Raw genomic sequence first — 18,485 nt, 5'->3', positions numbered from 1 at the left:
CATCATTTTGCTTCTTTTGCCACTTTTCGACCGAAATGGCATCACCGCCGATGCATTTTCGCGAAAACTGCAGACGTAATCACATCTGCATTTTGAGAAAAACTCTAATTGGAAACTATTGATTGTGTATTTTTGTGCGAAAATCGTGCAAAAGCATGGGAGATTCACTGGAGAACGCCGATACGTCGGTGGATCCGGTGGTGAATGTATCCATCGTCAACTACGACTCTTTTGCTAATTATATTCGCAAGGCAGTGACCATTCTACTGCCCGAGGAGGATGTTGTCCCACCTTCCTTAAACAGGGCGCTGGACGATCCTATAAACCAGGAGACAGTGAAGAAGTTTCTGTCTGACCCGCAGGTGCAGGCTCTCTATATCCAACGCAACTGCATTAAAGGTAAGCAGCGACTAGGGCGACGCCCCAAATGCCAAATTGGGCCCATCTGCACAAGATGGCGGCCCAATTAGTGCAGAAAAAGAGGAAAATTGGGGAAACAACTTTAAAAAAATGAAAGCCATTGCTGTAACAGATTAAATTCTAAAGAAAAGTCCAAATTTTTAATTGAACAACATTTTTGTTAAAAATCAATAGAGTTTTAACTTTGCTTTTTTGCCTCTGCCTTTTCTTTAAAACTGGTTGTGCGCATGACGTCATGCCAGCTGACTCACCCAGTCACCAGTTGCTTTCGACGCTGGCAGCGCTTGCGTCGTTTCGCGTCTGTCCGCATGTAAACAAACATCGGAGCAGCCAATACCTCCAACCACTTGTTGATAAACGCAGCAGCTGTTGCCGCACGCCACGCCGGCTCGTTTGTTTACGGAAGCGACCTTGAGTTGCTTTACAGTTGCCGACTTGCCTTGCGACTTTGAACGTGACATTGCCCTGACGTGCGCGTCCAAGGCAAAGGCAGGCAGCCAGCCTCGCCTCAGGGTCGCGTGGGAGCAATGTACCGCACTCAAGGTTCAGCCTTGAATGAACGAAATTCGAAGGTTTTCACCTTGGCTGGCTAAAATTTCGAAGGCTGTTGCCTTGATAATGAAATGATGTCAGTGCCATTTGGCAGTGCGTTATTGAGTGCGCGATAATTTTCGTACAAGAGCGAAATGAGAGAGTGGTGGTGGGTGGGGGAGGTTCTGTAAACTTAATGGGAATTGACTCACTCCCGTTTCATTTGGTTTCAGAAGATGACAGCGAGCAACCAGCTGAGGGCGAGGAGGAAAAGGAGCAGGTGACCTACCAAATCAGCAATGATGTCCATTTCACTAACAGCCGCATGGCGTCGCTGGCCTGCATCAAACGCGGCGCTGTCGTTGAGGCAGACAAATCCATACATTCGCAGTTGCGGTTGATTAACTTCTCGGACGGTTCGCCATATGAGACGTTGCATGCATTCATTAGCAAGTCGTTGGCGCCGTACTTCAAATCGTACGTCAAGGAGTCAGGTCGCGCTGATCGCGATGGCGACAAGATGGCACCATCGGTTGAGAAGAAACTGGCGGAGCTGGAAATGGGTCTTTTGCATTTGCAGCAGAACATCGATATACCCGAGATTACACTGACAGCTCATCAGACTGTCAACACTGTCATACGGACATGCAATGCAGAAGGCCGCAAAGCTAAAGTAGCTGATTTCGGTGACAAAGTGCAAGACTCTTCATTCCTAAATCAGCTTCAAAATGGCGTAAATCGTTGGATTACCGAAATCAAGAAGGTAACCAAATTGAATCGTGACCCCGGATCGGGCACAGCCTTGCAGGTGAGTTAGACAAGTCCTTATTATTAGATTAAATTAATATACTATAAGTATCGGTTTGTATTTTTAGGAAATATCTTTCTGGCTCAACTTAGAGCGTGCTCTTTATCGCATTCAAGAAAAACGCGAGTCGCCAGAGGTAGCCCTTACCTTGGACATACTAAAGCATGGAAAACGCTTCCATGCCACTGTTTCCTTCGATACGGATACTGGCCTCAAGCAGGCGCTGGCCACAGTGGCCGACTACAATCCGCTTATGAAGGACTTCCCCATCAATGATTTACTTTCAGCCACAGAACTGGAGAAAATTCGGCCAGCAGTTCAGCAGATTTTTTCGCATTTGCGTAAGGTGCGCAATACAAAGTATCCCATTCAGCGCTGCCTGAAGCTCATTGAAGCCATCTCTAGGGACTTGTCCCAGCAGCTGCTGAAGGTGTTGGGCACACGACGCCTCATGCACATTCCTTTCGATGAATTCGAACGCGTGATGAGCCAGTGCTTTGAGATCTTTAGCTGCTGGGATGATGAATATGACAAGTTGCAAGGCTTATTGCGAGACATTGTCAAAAAGAAGCGTGATGAGCATCTGAAGATGGTCTGGCGTGTGTCACCCGCGCACAAAAAGCTGCAGACGCGCATGGAGCATATGAGAAAGTTTAGACGTCAGCACGAGCAGTTGCGGACTGTCATCTTGCGTGTGCTGCGGCCCACCAAGCAAGCGGTCACTGTCGACGGCAGTGTCGTGGAAACAAAGCAACCGTACAGCTTGGATGCTGCTGATGCTAATGCCATCGAGGAGGTCAATTTGGCGTATGAGAATGTCAAGGAGGTCGACTGTCTTGACATAACAAAGGAGGGGTCCGAGGCTTGGGAAGCTGCTGTCAAGCGATATGAAGAAAAAATTGGTAGGTCTCAATATCCACTCAAAAATGTTCATTTATATTCAAGAACTACAAATAGAAGCTTTTCTTACATTTTGTACTAGTCATAAAAAAGACTGAAAATAGACAAAATTCAAGTAACATTTAGTAATTCAAACAATATTTTACAAGTCCAAAATTTATAACAAAAATGGAACACATAAATCTACGAAGATGTTCACCCATTCTAATATCATTTTTAAAGGCATTTTTTAATCATTTTGTTTACATTAAAGTGCCGTCTGATATTGGTGGTAATAAATGATAAAGAAATCAATAAATCTATGTACAGGATAAAATAGTTAGGCATTAAATAGCATTAAAACGCTAAAAAAAACAAATCTTAGAAAATTAAGAATGACATTCGTACAACAAATCGCTAAGGGGTTACCCAAGTAATACATTTTAGATAAACATTTTTCATTCAAATATCTTTAATTGCCTTTACTTCACAATTAATTAATTTAATAATGTATCACTCCATTTATTCGTAGATCGTGTCGAGACTCGAATCACTGCACATTTGCGTGACCAACTCGGCACGGCAAAGAACGCTAACGAGATGTTCCGCATCTTCTCGCGATTCAATGCGTTGTTTGTACGTCCACATATTCGTGGGGCCATACGCGAGTACCAAACACAATTGATTCAGCGCGTCAAGGACGATATTGAGGCGCTGCACGAAAAGTTCAAGGTGCAGTATCCGCAGAGCAAAAGCTGCCGCTTGTCCTCAGTGCGTGATTTGCCGCCAGTAGCGGGTTCCATTATATGGGCACGACAAATCGACAATCAACTTACGATGTATCTGAAGCGTGTTGAGGATGTGCTGGGCAAAGGCTGGGAGACACACATTGAGGGCCAAAAACTGAAGGCCGATGGCGATAGCTTTCGGGCTAAGCTCTCCATATCAGACGTGTTCCATGAGTGGGCACGAAAGGTGCAGGAGCGCAACTTTGGCAGCACTGGGCGAATTTTCACCATTGAATCGACACGGTCGCGCATCGGGCGCGGCAATGTGCTACGTTTGAGGGTTAACTTTTTGCCTGAGATCATTACGCTAGCCAAGGAAGTTCGAAACATCAAGAACTTGGGCTTCAGGTAAGAGAAAGACCAACGCAGACTAAGCCGGGTGTAAACCATTCTATTTTATTTACTGCAGAGTTCCTCTGACTATTGTGAACAAGGCCCATCAGGCCAATCAGATCTATCCTTATGCTATTTCATTAATTGAAAGCGTTCGCACCTACGAACGCACATTGGAAAAGGTGAGTTACCGTGTCGGCTAAGTATTTTTGTCTACAATATTTTGCAAACACTCTAAAACTCACATACACCCAAAATCCACTATCGAAATCACAATTTTAAAGCAGTCGCTCCTGCTTTTATATATTTGCTGTGTTCTTTATATTGATAAGGCGTACAGCTTCAATTTATTAATTGTACTTGGCCCACACCATAAACCACTTGAATACATCCACATCCACACCGAGTATCAGCTTCAGAGAACACTCTTCATATGCTTATAATAAACAACCTTTAAATCAAACAACCAACCAACAAACTTTCTTTCATGCAGCTTAATAATAGGAGTCTAGCACAAAATTCAGTATTCAAGGTAGTGTCTTTGTTGTTTTCCTGTAACAGTTTTATTGCAACCTCTTTTGTTCGTGTTTTCTAGAGAATAGTTCATATCCTGCATGCATTACAATGTCCCTAAATATTGTTGTTCGAATCAAAGTGTTACTAATTGGTTTTGTTGATATATTTTTCATATAGATCGAAGATCGTGCCAGCATTGTGCCTCTGGTTGCAGGATTACGCAAGGAGGTCTTGAACTTAGTCTCGGAGGGTATTGGCTTGATCTGGGAATCATATAAACTCGATCCCTATGTCTTGCGCTTGTCGGAGTGCGTTACTCAGTTCCAAGAAAAGGTAACAGTAAAACATATAAATTGTATATTTTATTTTGTTATCTTTTGCAAACTTTTTTGCAGGTTGATGACTTACTGGTCGTCGAGGAGCAGCTGGATGTCGACGTACGTTCACTGGAAACCTGTCCCTATAGCGCTGCTACTTTTGTGGAAATCCTGTCAAAAATACAGCACGCTGTTGATGATTTGTCTCTGCGTCAATACTCCAACTTAAGCGTTTGGGTCTCACGTCTTGATGAAGAAGTTGAAAAGAAACTGGCTTTGCGACTGCAGGCCGGCATTCAGGCTTGGACTGAGGCCCTTACCGGCAATAAGAAGGAAGTGGACACCTCAATGGACACGGACGCGCCAGCTCAGCCAACTCACAAGCTTGGGGGAGAACCTCAAATACAGAACGCCGTACACGAGATACGCATTACCAACCAGCAAATGTATCTGTATCCCTCAATCGAAGAGGCACGTTTTCAAATAATGCAGCAATTCTTTGCCTGGCAGGCAATTGTCACCTCGCAAGTGCGTCTGCAGAGCACACGTTATCAAGTAGGCCTGGAAAAGCCAGTTTCGCAAACGTATCGCAATTTGTTGACGAAGCTACCAGAGGGCAAAATTTTGGAGAATGCTTACGGCGCCATCGAGCATAAAGTTAGCGAAGTGCGCAACTATGTGGATGAATGGCTGCGCTACCAAAGTCTGTGGGACTTGCAGGCAGATACGCTATACGGTCGTCTTGGCGAAGATGTAAATTTGTGGATAAAATGTCTTAACGATATCAAACAATCACGCACAACTTTCGACACCTCGGACACTCGTCGCGCCTTTGGCCCTCTTATAATTGACTATGCCAAGGTGCAAGCCAAGGTCACATTGAAGTATGATTCATGGCACAAGGAAGCGCTTGGAAAGTTTGGCACTTTGCTAGGAACCGAGATGACCACATTCCATTCAAAAGTTTCTAAATCGCGCACTGATCTGGAAATGCAAAGCATTGAGGCCGCCAGCACTTCGGATGCTGTCAGCTTCATTACTTATGTGCAGTCGCTGAAGAAGGACATGATTGCCTGGGACAAGCAAGTTGAGGTGTTCCGTGAGGCGCAGCGAATCTTGGAGCGACAGCGCTTCCAATTCCCCAACAATTGGCTACATGTCGACAATATCGAAGGTGAATGGTCTGCCTTCAATGAGATCATTAAGCGTAAGGACACCGCTATACAAACCCAAGTTGCCAGCTTGCAGGCCAAGATCGTGGCAGAGGACAAAGCCGTTGAGACTCGCACTGTCGACTTCCTAAATGATTGGGAGAAAACCAAACCAACTGGTGGCAAGATTCGTCCTGATGATGCATTGCAACAATTGCAGATTTTCGAAAGCAAATATTCACGTCTTAAAGAAGAACGCGATAATGTAGCAAAGGCAAAGGAAGCGCTCGAGCTGCAGGAGTCGGCGGTGCCCAACAACAGTGCAGAGCGCATGAATGTGGCTCTAGAGGAACTGCAGGATCTTCGTGGCGTTTGGAGCGAATTGTCCAAGGTGTGGACTCAGATCGATGAGACGCGTGAGAAGCCTTGGTTGTCGGTGCAGCCGCGTAAATTACGTCAGCAGCTGGAAGCTATGATGGCACAACTAAAGGAGTTGCCGGCCCGTCTGCGAATGTACGAATCCTACGAGTATGTTAAGAAGCTCATTCAAAGCTACATTAAGGTTAACATGCTAATTGTTGAGTTGAAATCGGACGCGCTGAAGGAACGCCATTGGAAACAGTTGACCAAGCAGCTGCGAGTAAATTGGGTTATATCCGATTTAACTTTGGGCCAGGTTTGGGATGTTAATTTGCAAAAGAACGAGGGCATTGTCAAGGATATTATACTGGTGGCTCAAGGTGAGATGGCTCTGGAAGAGTTCCTTAAGCAGGTTCGAGAGTCCTGGCAAAATTACGAGCTGGACTTAATCAACTACCAGAACAAATGCCGCATTATTCGTGGCTGGGACGATCTATTTAATAAAGTAAAGGAACATATCAACTCAGTGGCCGCCATGAAACTGTCGCCATACTACAAGGTATTTGAGGAAGAGGCCCTAACTTGGGAGGAGAAGCTCAACCGTATTAACGCCCTTTTCGATGTTTGGATTGATGTGCAACGTCGTTGGGTATATCTTGAAGGAATCTTCTCGGGAAGTGCCGATATTAAAACATTGTTGCCCGTGGAGACTTCGCGTTTTCAGAGCATTAGCTCAGAATTTTTAGGCCTAATGAAGAAAGTAACGAAATCCCCCAAGGTCATGGATGTCTTGAACATTCCAGCAGTACAGAGGTCATTGGAACGTCTTGCCGATTTGCTGGGCAAAATTCAAAAGGCTCTTGGCGAATATTTAGAACGTGAACGTACGTCTTTCCCGCGCTTCTACTTCGTGGGTGATGAGGATCTGCTGGAGATTATTGGTAACAGCAAAAATATTGCGCGCTTGCAAAAACATTTCAAGAAAATGTTCGCCGGTGTGGCGGCCATTCTGCTGAATGAGGAGAACAATGTCATTCTGGGAATATCGTCACGTGAAGGCGAAGAGGTGCACTTTATAAATCCCGTATCTACTGTGGACCATCCCAAGATAAATGAATGGCTTTCGCTCGTGGAGAAGCAAATGCGTTTTACACTTGCCTCCCTGTTGGCCCAAGCAGTGCAGGATATTAAACAGTTTCGCGATGGCAAAATTGATCCGCAAAAGTACATGGAATGGTGTGATAAATACCAGGCTCAAATTGTGGTGCTTGCTGCTCAAATTTTATGGTCCGAAGATGTTGAGGCGGCTTTACAACAGGCTTCAGAAAGTAATAACTCCAAACCCATGCAACGGGTTTTGGGCAATGTAGAGAGCACACTTAATGTTCTGGCTGATTCCGTACTTCAGGAGCAGCCGCCACTGCGCCGCCGCAAGCTGGAACATTTGGTAAGTTTACATATTTTTATTTACTTGCTTATAAATAATGGTATTAATCATTAATTTTTGTTCAGATTAATGAATTTGTGCACAAGCGGACTGTTACACGTCGTTTAATCACCAACGGCGTCACTTCGCCAAAATCTTTCTTGTGGCTGTGCGAGATGCGGTTCTACTTCGATCCCCGCCAGACGGAGGTGCTGCAGCAACTGACGATTCACATGGCTAATGCACGTTTCTTCTACGGCTTTGAATATCTGGGTGTACAGGACCGTCTTGTGCAAACACCCCTGACCGATCGTTGCTATCTGACCATGACACAGGCCCTGGAATCACGTTTGGGCGGATCGCCTTTCGGACCCGCTGGTACCGGCAAAACAGAGTCGGTGAAGGTCAGTCGATCAAATAACCCTTCTATTTAACATTTTAAATAATTGTTTATTAATATTTTTCTGCACATTTAGGCTCTAGGTAATCAGCTGGGTCGCTTCGTTCTGGTCTTCAATTGCGACGAAACCTTCGACTTCCAGGCCATGGGCCGCATCTTTGTGGGCCTGTGCCAAGTGGGCGCTTGGGGCTGCTTCGATGAGTTCAATCGCTTAGAGGAGCGTATGCTGTCCGCTTGTTCGCAACAAATTCAGACCATACAAGAGGCGCTCAAGTACGAAATGGATAGCAACAAAGAAAGCATTACTGTTGAGCTTGTTGGCAAGCAAGTACGCGTTTCGCCTGATATGGCAATTTTCATAACTATGAATCCGGGATATGCTGGTCGCTCCAATTTGCCCGACAATTTGAAGAAGCTTTTCCGCTCACTGGCCATGACAACACCAGATCGTCAGTTGATTGCAGAAGTAATGCTTTTCTCACAGGGCTTTCGCTCTGCCGAAAAACTTGCCTGCAAAATTGTGCCGTTCTTCAAGCTGTGCGATGAACAGCTCTCCAATCAAAGCCACTACGACTTCGGCTTGCGTGCTCTGAAATCTGTGCTCATCTCAGCTGGAAACGTAAAACGTGATCGCATTATGAAGATTAAGGAACAGATGCGTCAGCGTGGTGAAGAAAACATCGATGAGGCTTCGGTGGCAGAGAATTTGCCTGAACAGGAAATTCTTATTCAGTCGGTGTGCGAGACAATGGTGCCCAAGTTGGTAGCTGAGGATATTCCTCTGTTGTTCTCACTGCTAAGCGATGTGTTCCCGAATGTGGGTTACACACGCGCCGAAATGAAAGGCCTCAAGGAGGAGATACGCAAGGTGTGCCAGGAGGACTATCTGGTGTGCGGGGAAGGTGATGAGCAGGGCGCTGCTTGGATGGAAAAGGTTAGTGGGGAAAACGATTATTGGTAATTTCAAAATACATTTGTGCTGTGACTATTTATATTACACATGCTCACTACTTTTAAAAAAAGGGACTCGGATCTACTTGGGTCGACAAAGTAACAACAATTTTACTGTGAATTCCACGAAATTCTAAATAACGCAATTTTGCTTTCCGTTTAGGTGCTTCAACTATACCAAATTTCCAATCTCAATCATGGTCTCATGATGGTGGGACCCTCCGGTTCGGGAAAATCCACCGCATGGCGTACTCTGCTCAAGGCATTAGAACGCTTCGAAGGCGTCGAAGGTGTCGCTCATGTAATTGATCCAAAGGCCATCTCCAAAGAGGCTCTATATGGTGTGCTGGATCCAAATACTCGCGAATGGACTGACGGTCTTTTCACCCATATTTTGCGCAAGATCATTGACAACGTGCGTGGTGAAATCAACAAGCGGCAATGGATTATATTCGATGGCGACGTGGATCCTGAGTGGGTGGAGAATTTGAATTCAGTGCTTGATGACAACAAATTGCTGACCTTGCCAAATGGCGAGCGTCTCTCGTTGCCGCCCAACGTACGTGTTATGTTCGAAGTGCAAGATCTTAAGTTTGCCACTTTGGCAACGGTATCTCGTTGCGGAATGGTCTGGTTCTCTGAGGATGTTCTCTCCACCGAGATGATCTTTGAGAATTACTTGTCACGTTTGCGCAGCATTCCCTTGGAGGATGGTGACGATGACTTTGTGGGGGTTGTGAAACCAGCCAAGGATAAAGAAGAGGAGGTTTCGCCATCGTTGCAGGTGCAGCGCGATATTGCGCTGCTTTTGCAGCCATTCTTCTCGGCCGATGGCATTGTAGTGCGAACTCTCGAGTATGCCATGGATCAAGAGCACATCATGGACTTTACGCGCCTGCGGGCACTCAGTTCGCTCTTCTCAATGTTGAACCAGGCAGCCCGAAATGTTCTAAACTTTAATGCGCAACATCCGGACTTCCCCTGCTCGGCTGATCAGCTCGAGCACTATATACCTAAGGCTTTGGTTTATTGCGTGCTCTGGTCATTTGCTGGGGACGCTAAGCTCAAGGTGCGTACTGATCTGGGCGACTTTGTGCGCAGTGTGACGACCATTCCGCTGCCAGGAGCCGCTGGCGCTCCCATTATCGACTACGAGGTGAGCATGAATGGAGAATGGGTGCCGTGGTCAAACAAAGTGCCCGTTATTGAGGTGGAAACGCATAAGGTGGCGTCGCCTGATATTGTAGTGCCTACGTTGGACACAGTACGTCATGAATCGCTGCTCTACACATGGCTAGCTGAGCACAAGCCATTAGGTAAGTTCGACTAGCTGGACCTTTAATAAAATCTTTCCTGATAACAACGTCCTATTTTCTTTTCAGTGCTGTGCGGCCCACCAGGCTCTGGTAAGACAATGACACTATTTTCCGCTTTGCGTGCCCTGCCTGATATGGAGGTTGTGGGCTTGAACTTCTCTTCTGCAACCACTCCCGAGCTGTTGTTGAAAACATTCGATCATTATTGTGAGTACCGCAAGACCCCCAATGGTGTTGTGCTGTCACCTGTGCAGATTGGCAAATGGCTGGTGTTGTTCTGTGATGAAATTAACTTGCCTGATATGGACACCTATGGAACACAGCGTGTTATATCGTTCTTGCGTCAGCTCGTTGAGCACAAGGGATTCTTTAGAGCCAGTGATCAGGCTTGGGTATCGCTGGAGCGCATTCAGTTTGTTGGAGCGTGTAATCCACCTACGGATCCTGGCCGCAAACCACTCTCGCATCGTTTCCTGCGCCATGTGCCTATCATTTATGTGGACTATCCTGGAGAGACATCGCTTAAGCAAATCTATGGCACATTCTCGCGTGCTATGCTGCGGTTGATGCCGGCTTTGCGCGGCTATGCGGAACCGTTGACCAACGCCATGGTTGAATTCTACTTAGCATCACAGGATCGCTTCACCCAGGATATGCAGCCGCATTACGTTTACTCGCCGCGTGAAATGACTCGTTGGGTTCGTGGTATTTGCGAAGCCATTCGTCCCTTGGATTCGCTTCCAGTTGAAGGCTTGGTGCGTCTCTGGGCTCATGAGGCGCTTCGCCTTTTCCAAGATCGTTTGGTTGATGACACGGAGCGTCGTTGGACCAACGAGAACATTGATTTAGTCGCCCAAAAACACTTCCCAGGCATTCATCAGGAGGAGGCCCTTATGCGGCCAATTCTCTACAGCAATTGGCTGTCCAAGGATTATATGCCAGTAAATCGCGAAGAACTCCGCGACTACGTTCGAGCGCGCCTCAAGGTCTTCTATGAAGAAGAACTCGATGTGCCTCTCGTACTTTTCGATGAAGTGTTGGATCATGTGTTGCGCATTGATCGAATCTTCCGTCAACCGCAGGGTCATCTGCTGCTCATCGGTGTTTCAGGCGCTGGCAAGACCACACTTTCACGTTTTGTGGCCTGGATGAATGGGCTTTCGATTTTCCAAATCAAGGTGCACAACAAATACACAAGCGAGGACTTCGATGAAGATTTGCGCTGCGTTTTGCGTCGTTCAGGCTGTAAGGATGAGAAGATTGCCTTCATTCTGGACGAGTCCAATGTGCTAGACTCGGGCTTTTTAGAGCGCATGAACACGCTTTTGGCCAACGGCGAAGTACCCGGCCTCTTTGAGGGCGACGAATACACCACGTTGATGACACAATGCAAGGAGGGCGCACAGCGCGAGGGTCTTATGTTAGACTCTAGTGACGAACTATACAAGTGGTTTACTCAACAAGTCATGCGCAATCTGCACGTGGTCTTCACAATGAATCCATCGACGGATGGTCTTAAGGATCGGGCGGCCACATCGCCAGCATTGTTCAATCGTTGTGTGCTCAATTGGTTCGGCGACTGGTCGGATTCAGCACTGTTCCAGGTGGGCAAGGAGTTCACCACCCGTGTGGATCTGGAAAGGCCAAACTGGTCACCACCTGACTTCTTTCCCTCTGTGTGCCCGCTGGTACCTGCTAATCCCACGCATCGTGACGCTGTCATCAATTCGTGTGTCTACGTTCATCAGACGCTTCATCAAGCCAATGCTCGTCTGGCCAAACGGGGTGGTCGCACTATGGCTGTGACTCCCCGTCATTATCTCGATTTCATCCACCACTTTGTCAAGCTGTACAATGAGAAACGCAGTGATCTGGAAGAGCAACAGTTGCATTTGAATGTAGGCCTCAACAAAATTGCTGAGACTGTCGAACAGGTCGAGGAGATGCAAAAGTCGCTGGCCGTGAAGAAGCAGGAGCTGCAGGCTAAGAACGAGGCTGCCAATGCCAAGCTCAAGCAGATGTTCCAAGATCAGCAGGAGGCTGAGAAGAAGAAGATACAATCGCAGGAGATACAAATTCGATTGGCGGATCAGACAGTGAAAATCGAGGAGAAGCGCAAATATGTTATGGCTGATCTGGCACAAGTGGAACCGGCTGTTATTGAAGCACAACAAGGTGAGTTTCTCGGGCACCAGTTCAAAAGCGGGCGGGTATGCTTAAAGAGTTAGTTAGGAGCATAGCTATAAGTTGACAATTACCAACTATGAAAATGTACGATTTGATACGATATTTTTATGTAATTTCGACTACTACTATTTACACACGACACCCACACTACCTACCAACAACTATCAACCGCACCGAGCAGCCGTTAGCTCCATTAAAAAGAAACACTTGGCCGAGGTACGCTCTATGGCAAATCCACCGGCTGTGGTAAAATTAGCCCTGGAATCGGTCTGTGAGCTGCTCAATGAGAGTGCTACCGATTGGAAGGCCATACGCGGCATACTTGTCAAAGATAGTTTCATTTCGTCGATTGTTAATTTGGAAACTGATAAGATCACGTATGCAAATCTTTCTTTAAACAATATGATATATCATCATGCACTTCTAATACTCCACCACTCCATTCGTAACATGCCATTCATCAAACAATTCCATCACGTTCCGAATTGTGAACTAACTGGCTTCCACATATAATTGGAATCATCATGCATACATATATACTCGTAATTTATAACTCAGCAAGTCAAAGTATATTATTCACTGCTCGTATATAGAAAAACACACACCAAGAACACAACTGCATACGCAATGCACTGGCAAAGCTCAATCTACTTACGATAACTCAACTTATATCTACCTGTATACATATTTACGTACTATCTAGTATGTACTTGTATGTAACTACTGCTCTACATAACATGTGAATAGCTGTAAAAAGCCATATTGATCTCGGATAGAAAGGGCGATCAATAAACTGATTTCACATCCTTCCATAGATATTTAACATAATTTAAAGATCTCTTAATTTACTGATCCCTTTCCCTTTCTTTCCGAGACCTAAAAACCTATATGTATGTGTAATTAAAACGACGTAGGTCGGAATTGTAATTGTAATCAGTAACAAGGGGTCCAAAGCATTGAGAGGGAATATATACAATATACATATATATTTATTTATACTGCCCTAATAGACGTGAACGAGGTCGAAAATGTTCGTTTAGTTATTAACTCTAGCTGTTAAGATTAATCTAACTAATGTTACTAGTGTACACAAATATACGTAAGTACGTCGTTGTACTGTATAATAATTTTGATCCTTCATGTTAACCCACCAACGAACACCACAAACTTGCGCAGCTGTCAAGTCCATACGCAAGCAACAGCTCGTTGAGGTGCGCACCATGGCTAATCCACCATCGGTGGTCAAATTGGCTCTCGAATCGATCTGCCTGCTGCTGGGCGAGAATGCAACCGATTGGAAATCGATACGCGCTGTTATAATGCGCGAAAATTTCATAAATTCAATTGTATCTAACTTCGGTACCGAGCATATAACGTAAGCATGACCCAAATTTTTATCCACATCTTGTTCTCGAGTTGTTGAAAGTTTCTAGTAGCAATTATGATTCGATATGATTTTATTGGATATCTACATTGTTTTAATTAGTGAATCTTATTTTCCTATTTGTAGTTTTGAATGAATGTTGCGTTGAAATTTTGTAAATATTCTCAGTTTTCTTTCTTTCTTTGTTCGTTGATTTTTCCACCTACTACGTAATGGTGAAAACATTCCAAAAACATGCATTTTTCTTTAACAATTTTGGTAATTGGCATAACTTCTAAAATATATTTATTTGGTTTTGGTAAAATTTTGCGTTGTCCATACTTAATAGTAATTGATTGCTTTGCTTGCTTAATTCATGCCAATAACTCATTTCGCTTATTATTCACAAAGAAAACAGTTTACTAAAATAAACATCTGCCTTTCACACGAAACAGCGATGAAGTACGCGAGAAAATGAAGTCCAAGTATCTCAGCAATCCAGACTATAACTTTGAGAAGGTCAATCGTGCCAGTATGGCTTGCGGTCCCATGGTGAAATGGGCCATTGCTCAGGTAAGCATATAATTTTGCCAATTTACTTAATGCATTTAGATAAATCGATCTTACATTTTAACCGTAGATCGAATACGCCGATATGTTAAAGAGAGTGGAGCCTTTGCGCGAGGAGCTACGTTCGTTGGAGGAACAGGCTGAGGTTAATAAGCAAAGCGCCAAGGAGACAAAAGATCTTGTGGAGCAACTGGAGCGCAGCATTGCTGCTTATAAGGAGGAGTACGCACAGCTAATCTCACAGGCGCAAGCAATCAAGACGGATCTGGAGAATGTGCAGGCCAAGGTCGATCGTTCGATAGCTTTACTCAAGAGCTTGAACATTGAGCGTGAACGTTGGGAATCTACCAGCGAAACCTTCAAGTCACAAATGTCCACCATTGTGGGAGATGTTCTGCTATCGGCGGCATTTATAGCTTATGGCGGCTACTTTGATCAGCACTATCGGTTGAATTTATTCACCACATGGTCGCAACATCTTCAATCCGCCAGCATTCAATACCGCGCCGATATTGCACGCACGGAGTATCTGTCCAACCCGGATGAGCGATTGCGCTGGCAGGCTAATGCTTTGCCGACTGACGATCTGTGTACGGAGAATGCAATTATGTTGAAACGCTTCAACCGATATCCACTTATCATCGATCCGTCTGGACAGGCAACCACTTTCCTGTTGAATGAATATGCGGGCAAGAAGATTACAAAGACCTCATTCTTGGACGATTCGTTCCGTAAGAATTTGGAATCGGCATTGCGTTTCGGCAACCCGCTCTTGGTGCAGGATGTTGAAAACTACGATCCCATATTAAACCCCGTGTTGAATCGCGAATTGCGTCGAACTGGCGGCCGCGTGTTGATCACGCTCGGCGATCAGGATATCGATTTGTCGCCCTCGTTCGTTATTTTCCTATCCACGCGCGATCCCACCGTGGAGTTCCCGCCCGACATTTGTTCTCGCGTCACCTTTGTCAACTTCACAGTAACGCGGAGCTCACTGCAATCGCAGTGTCTCAACCAAGTACTGAAGGCCGAACGCCCAGATATTGACGAGAAGCGCTCTGACCTACTTAAACTGCAAGGCGAGTTCCGTTTGCGCTTGCGCCAGCTGGAGAAGAGTCTTCTGCAGGCTCTGAACGATGCTAAGGGCAAGATTTTGGACGATGATTCCGTCATCACAACGCTTGAAACTCTGAAGAAAGAGGCCTACGATATTAATCAAAAGGTAGACGAAACCGATAAGGTTATTGCAGAAATTGAAACCGTCTCGCAACAGTACCTGCCCCTTTCGGTGGCATGCAGTAATCTCTATTTCACCATGGACAGCCTCAATCAGGTGCACTTCCTGTATCAGTACTCGTTGAAAATGTTTTTGGACATTTTCTCTACGGTTCTGTACAACAATGCGCGTCTGGAGGGCAAGAGCGATCATGCCGAGCGACTAGGCATTGTTACCAAGGATCTGTTCCAAGTGTGCTACGAGCGTGTGGCACGGGGCATGTTGCACAATGATCGCCTGACCTTTGCACTACTCATGTGTAAGATTCATCTGAAGGGCACATCGGAGTCAAATCTGGACACCGAGTTTAATTTCTTCTTACGAAGCCGAGAGGGCCTATTGGCCAATCCTACACTGGTCGATGGTCTGAGTGCCGAGCAGATAGAGGGCGTCAATCGCCTGGCCACTCGTTTGCCCATTTTCCGCAAACTGGTCGAGAAAGTCAGGTCTATGCCAGAGCTGGGAGCCTGGTTGCAGCAGAGTTCGCCGGAACAATGCGTTCCACAGTTGTGGGACGAATCCAAGGCCCTCAGTGCAATTGCCAGTTCCGTACATCAGTTACTGTTAATTCAGGCGTTCCGACCAGATCGGGTTATTGCTGCGGCGCACAATGTTGTGAACACTGTGCTTGGCGTAGACTTCATGCCGAACGCCGAACAGGAGCTGGACTTTACGGCTGTTGTGGAGAAGCAGTTGAACTGCAACACACCAGCTTTGCTGTGCTCCGTACCCGGTTTCGATGCTTCCGGTCGTGTGGATGACTTGGCCGCGGAACAGAATAAGCAAATTTCCAGCATTGCTATTGGATCGGCGGAGGGCTTTAATCAGGCTGAGCGTGTCATCAACATGGCATGTAAGAGCGGTCGCTGGGTGCTCTTGAAGAACGTTCATTTGGCGCCACAGTGGTTAGTTCAGCTCGAGAAGAAGTTGCACTCGCTGCAGCCGCACTCTGGCTTCCGACTTTTCCTCACAATGGAGATCAATCCGAAAGTTCCAGTGAATCTCCTACGAGCTGGCCGCATCTTTGTGTTTGAGCCTCCACCAGGCATACGCGCTAACCTATTGCGAACCTTCTCGACGGTGCCAGCGGCACGAATGATGAAGACACCAAGCGAACGCGCACGTCTATATTTCCTGCTTGCATGGTTCCATGCCATCGTGCAGGAGCGTCTGCGTTATGTTCCCCTGGGTTGGGCCAAAAAGTACGAGTTCAATGAATCCGATTTGCGTGTCGCCTGCGATACTCTAGACACATGGATCGACACCACTGCTATGGGCCGTACAAATTTGCCGCCGGAGAAGGTACCATGGGATGCATTAGTCACCTTGCTGTCCCAGTCGATTTACGGCGGCAAGATCGACAATGATTTTGATCAGCGTCTACTCACCTCGTTCTTGAAGAAACTGTTTACGGCACGAAGCTTTGAAGCAGACTTTGCATTGGTAGCTAATGTAGATGGGGCCTCGGGAGGCTTGCGCCACATTACGATGCCGGATGGCACGCGTCGTGATCACTTTTTGAAGTGGATCGAAAATCTAACCGATCGGCAGACACCATCCTGGCTGGGATTGCCCAACAATGCGGAAAAGGTGCTGCTAACAACACGAGGAACCGACTTGGTCAGCAAGCTACTCAAGATGCAGCAGCTGGAGGATGATGACGAGCTGGCCTACAGCGTAGAGGATCATGCCGAAAGCGCAGCCGCGGTCGTACGCAGCGAAGATGGCCGCCCTTCGTGGATGAAGACATTGCACAACTCGGCCACAGCTTGGCTTGAATTGCTGCCCAAGAATCTGCAAGTGCTTAAGCGTACAGTTGAGAACATTAAGGATCCACTGTATCGCTACTTTGAACGAGAGGTTCTGGCGGGAGCGAAGCTGTTGCAGACGGTCATCTCCGACTTACAGGATGTTGTGCTTATCTGTCAAGGCGAGAAGAAGCAGACTAATCATCACCGTTCCATGCTCTCGGAACTTGTTCGTGGCATTATACCGAAGGGATGGAAGCGCTACACTGTACCCGCCGGCTGCACTGTCATCCAATGGATCACCGACTTCAGCAACCGTGTTCAGCAGTTACAAAAGGTGTCGCAGTTGGTGTCGCAGGCAGGCGCGAAGGAGCTACAGGTAAGCAATACACTGCAATGAAATGATGTTGCTAATCTCACATTTTCTCCCATTAAAGGGATTCCCCGTTTGGCTGGGTGGCCTTCTCAACCCCGAGGCATATATCACCGCCACCCGACAGTGTGTGGCCCAGGCCAATAGCTGGTCTCTGGAAGAACTTGCACTGGAAGTGACCATTACCGATGCAGCGCTAAAGACCGATCAAAAGGACAGCAGTTTTGGGGTATCTGGTTTGAAATTGCAGGGCGCTCAGTGCAAGAACAACGAGCTGTTGCTAGCTTCTACAATTATGATGGATTTGCCGCTGACCATCTTGAAATGGGTGAAGTAAGTAGCCATGTCCCTTCGATCAAGAGAATCAAGGTTTATCTAATGCACGCTTTTGCAGGATCTCAACGGAGACACGACTCAGCAAGCTTACATTGCCAGTATATTTGAACTCGACGCGGACCGAGTTACTCTTCACCGTCGACCTGGCTGTTGCCGCTGGACAGGATTCGCACAGCTTCTACGAACGTGGTGTTGCTGTCTTGACTTCGACCGCTTTGAATTAAATGTTTGGCATAATTGTCCACTTATCCTTATCGTATGAGCCCCTTAGACTTTTGAAACTTTCCTGCTCCCATTATAAATTTAAAAGTGCTTGGCACAATATACTCTACTCTATATCCTACATATTAAATCAATATAACCTGAAAATAAATTCACTTTAAAATCAAACCACAACAACTTAGCAACCCCAGACATAATTTTGTACTTCTTATTG

The 18,485-nt window shown here is 46.2% G+C and overlaps 1 protein-coding gene across 9 annotated transcripts; it reads left to right on the top strand.

The window, feature by feature from the left end:
• Nucleotides 1-106: 106 nt before the first annotated feature.
• On the top strand, nt 107-18,461 carry LOC115622519 (dynein heavy chain, cytoplasmic). 9 transcript variants are annotated; one of them, XM_030516475.1, is made up of 18 exons: nt 107-399; nt 1,188-1,759; nt 1,827-2,661; nt 3,171-3,774; nt 3,836-3,941; nt 4,253-4,291; nt 4,453-4,608; nt 4,671-7,550; nt 7,616-7,933; nt 8,006-8,863; nt 8,953-8,979; nt 9,044-10,196; nt 10,263-12,371; nt 13,560-13,758; nt 14,202-14,319; nt 14,387-17,719; nt 17,778-18,046; nt 18,108-18,461. In XM_030516475.1, exons 1-18 carry the CDS (start codon nt 156-158, stop codon nt 18,271-18,273), a joined length of 13,986 nt encoding a protein of 4,661 aa, XP_030372335.1. In that variant the 5' UTR covers nt 107-155; the 3' UTR covers nt 18,274-18,461. The 9 variants fall into 9 exon arrangements, with proteins under 9 accessions (XP_030372335.1, XP_030372334.1, XP_030372336.1 ...); XM_030516474.1 differs by having other exon boundaries at nt 1,185-1,759; XM_030516476.1 differs by lacking the exon at nt 13,560-13,758 and adding an exon at nt 12,565-12,760 and having other exon boundaries at nt 1,185-1,759.
• The last annotated feature ends 24 nt before the right edge of the window (nt 18,462-18,485 follow it).

Source organism: Scaptodrosophila lebanonensis, unplaced genomic scaffold (genome assembly GCF_003285725.1).
Source record: "Scaptodrosophila lebanonensis strain 11010-0011.00,11010-0021.00 unplaced genomic scaffold, SlebRS2 tig00000043-arrow-pilon, whole genome shotgun sequence".
NCBI classification, from domain to species: Eukaryota; Metazoa; Arthropoda; class Insecta; order Diptera; family Drosophilidae; genus Scaptodrosophila; species Scaptodrosophila lebanonensis.
Note: the sequence above shows the minus strand (reverse complement) of the source record. Positions and strands in the feature narration are given on the sequence as shown.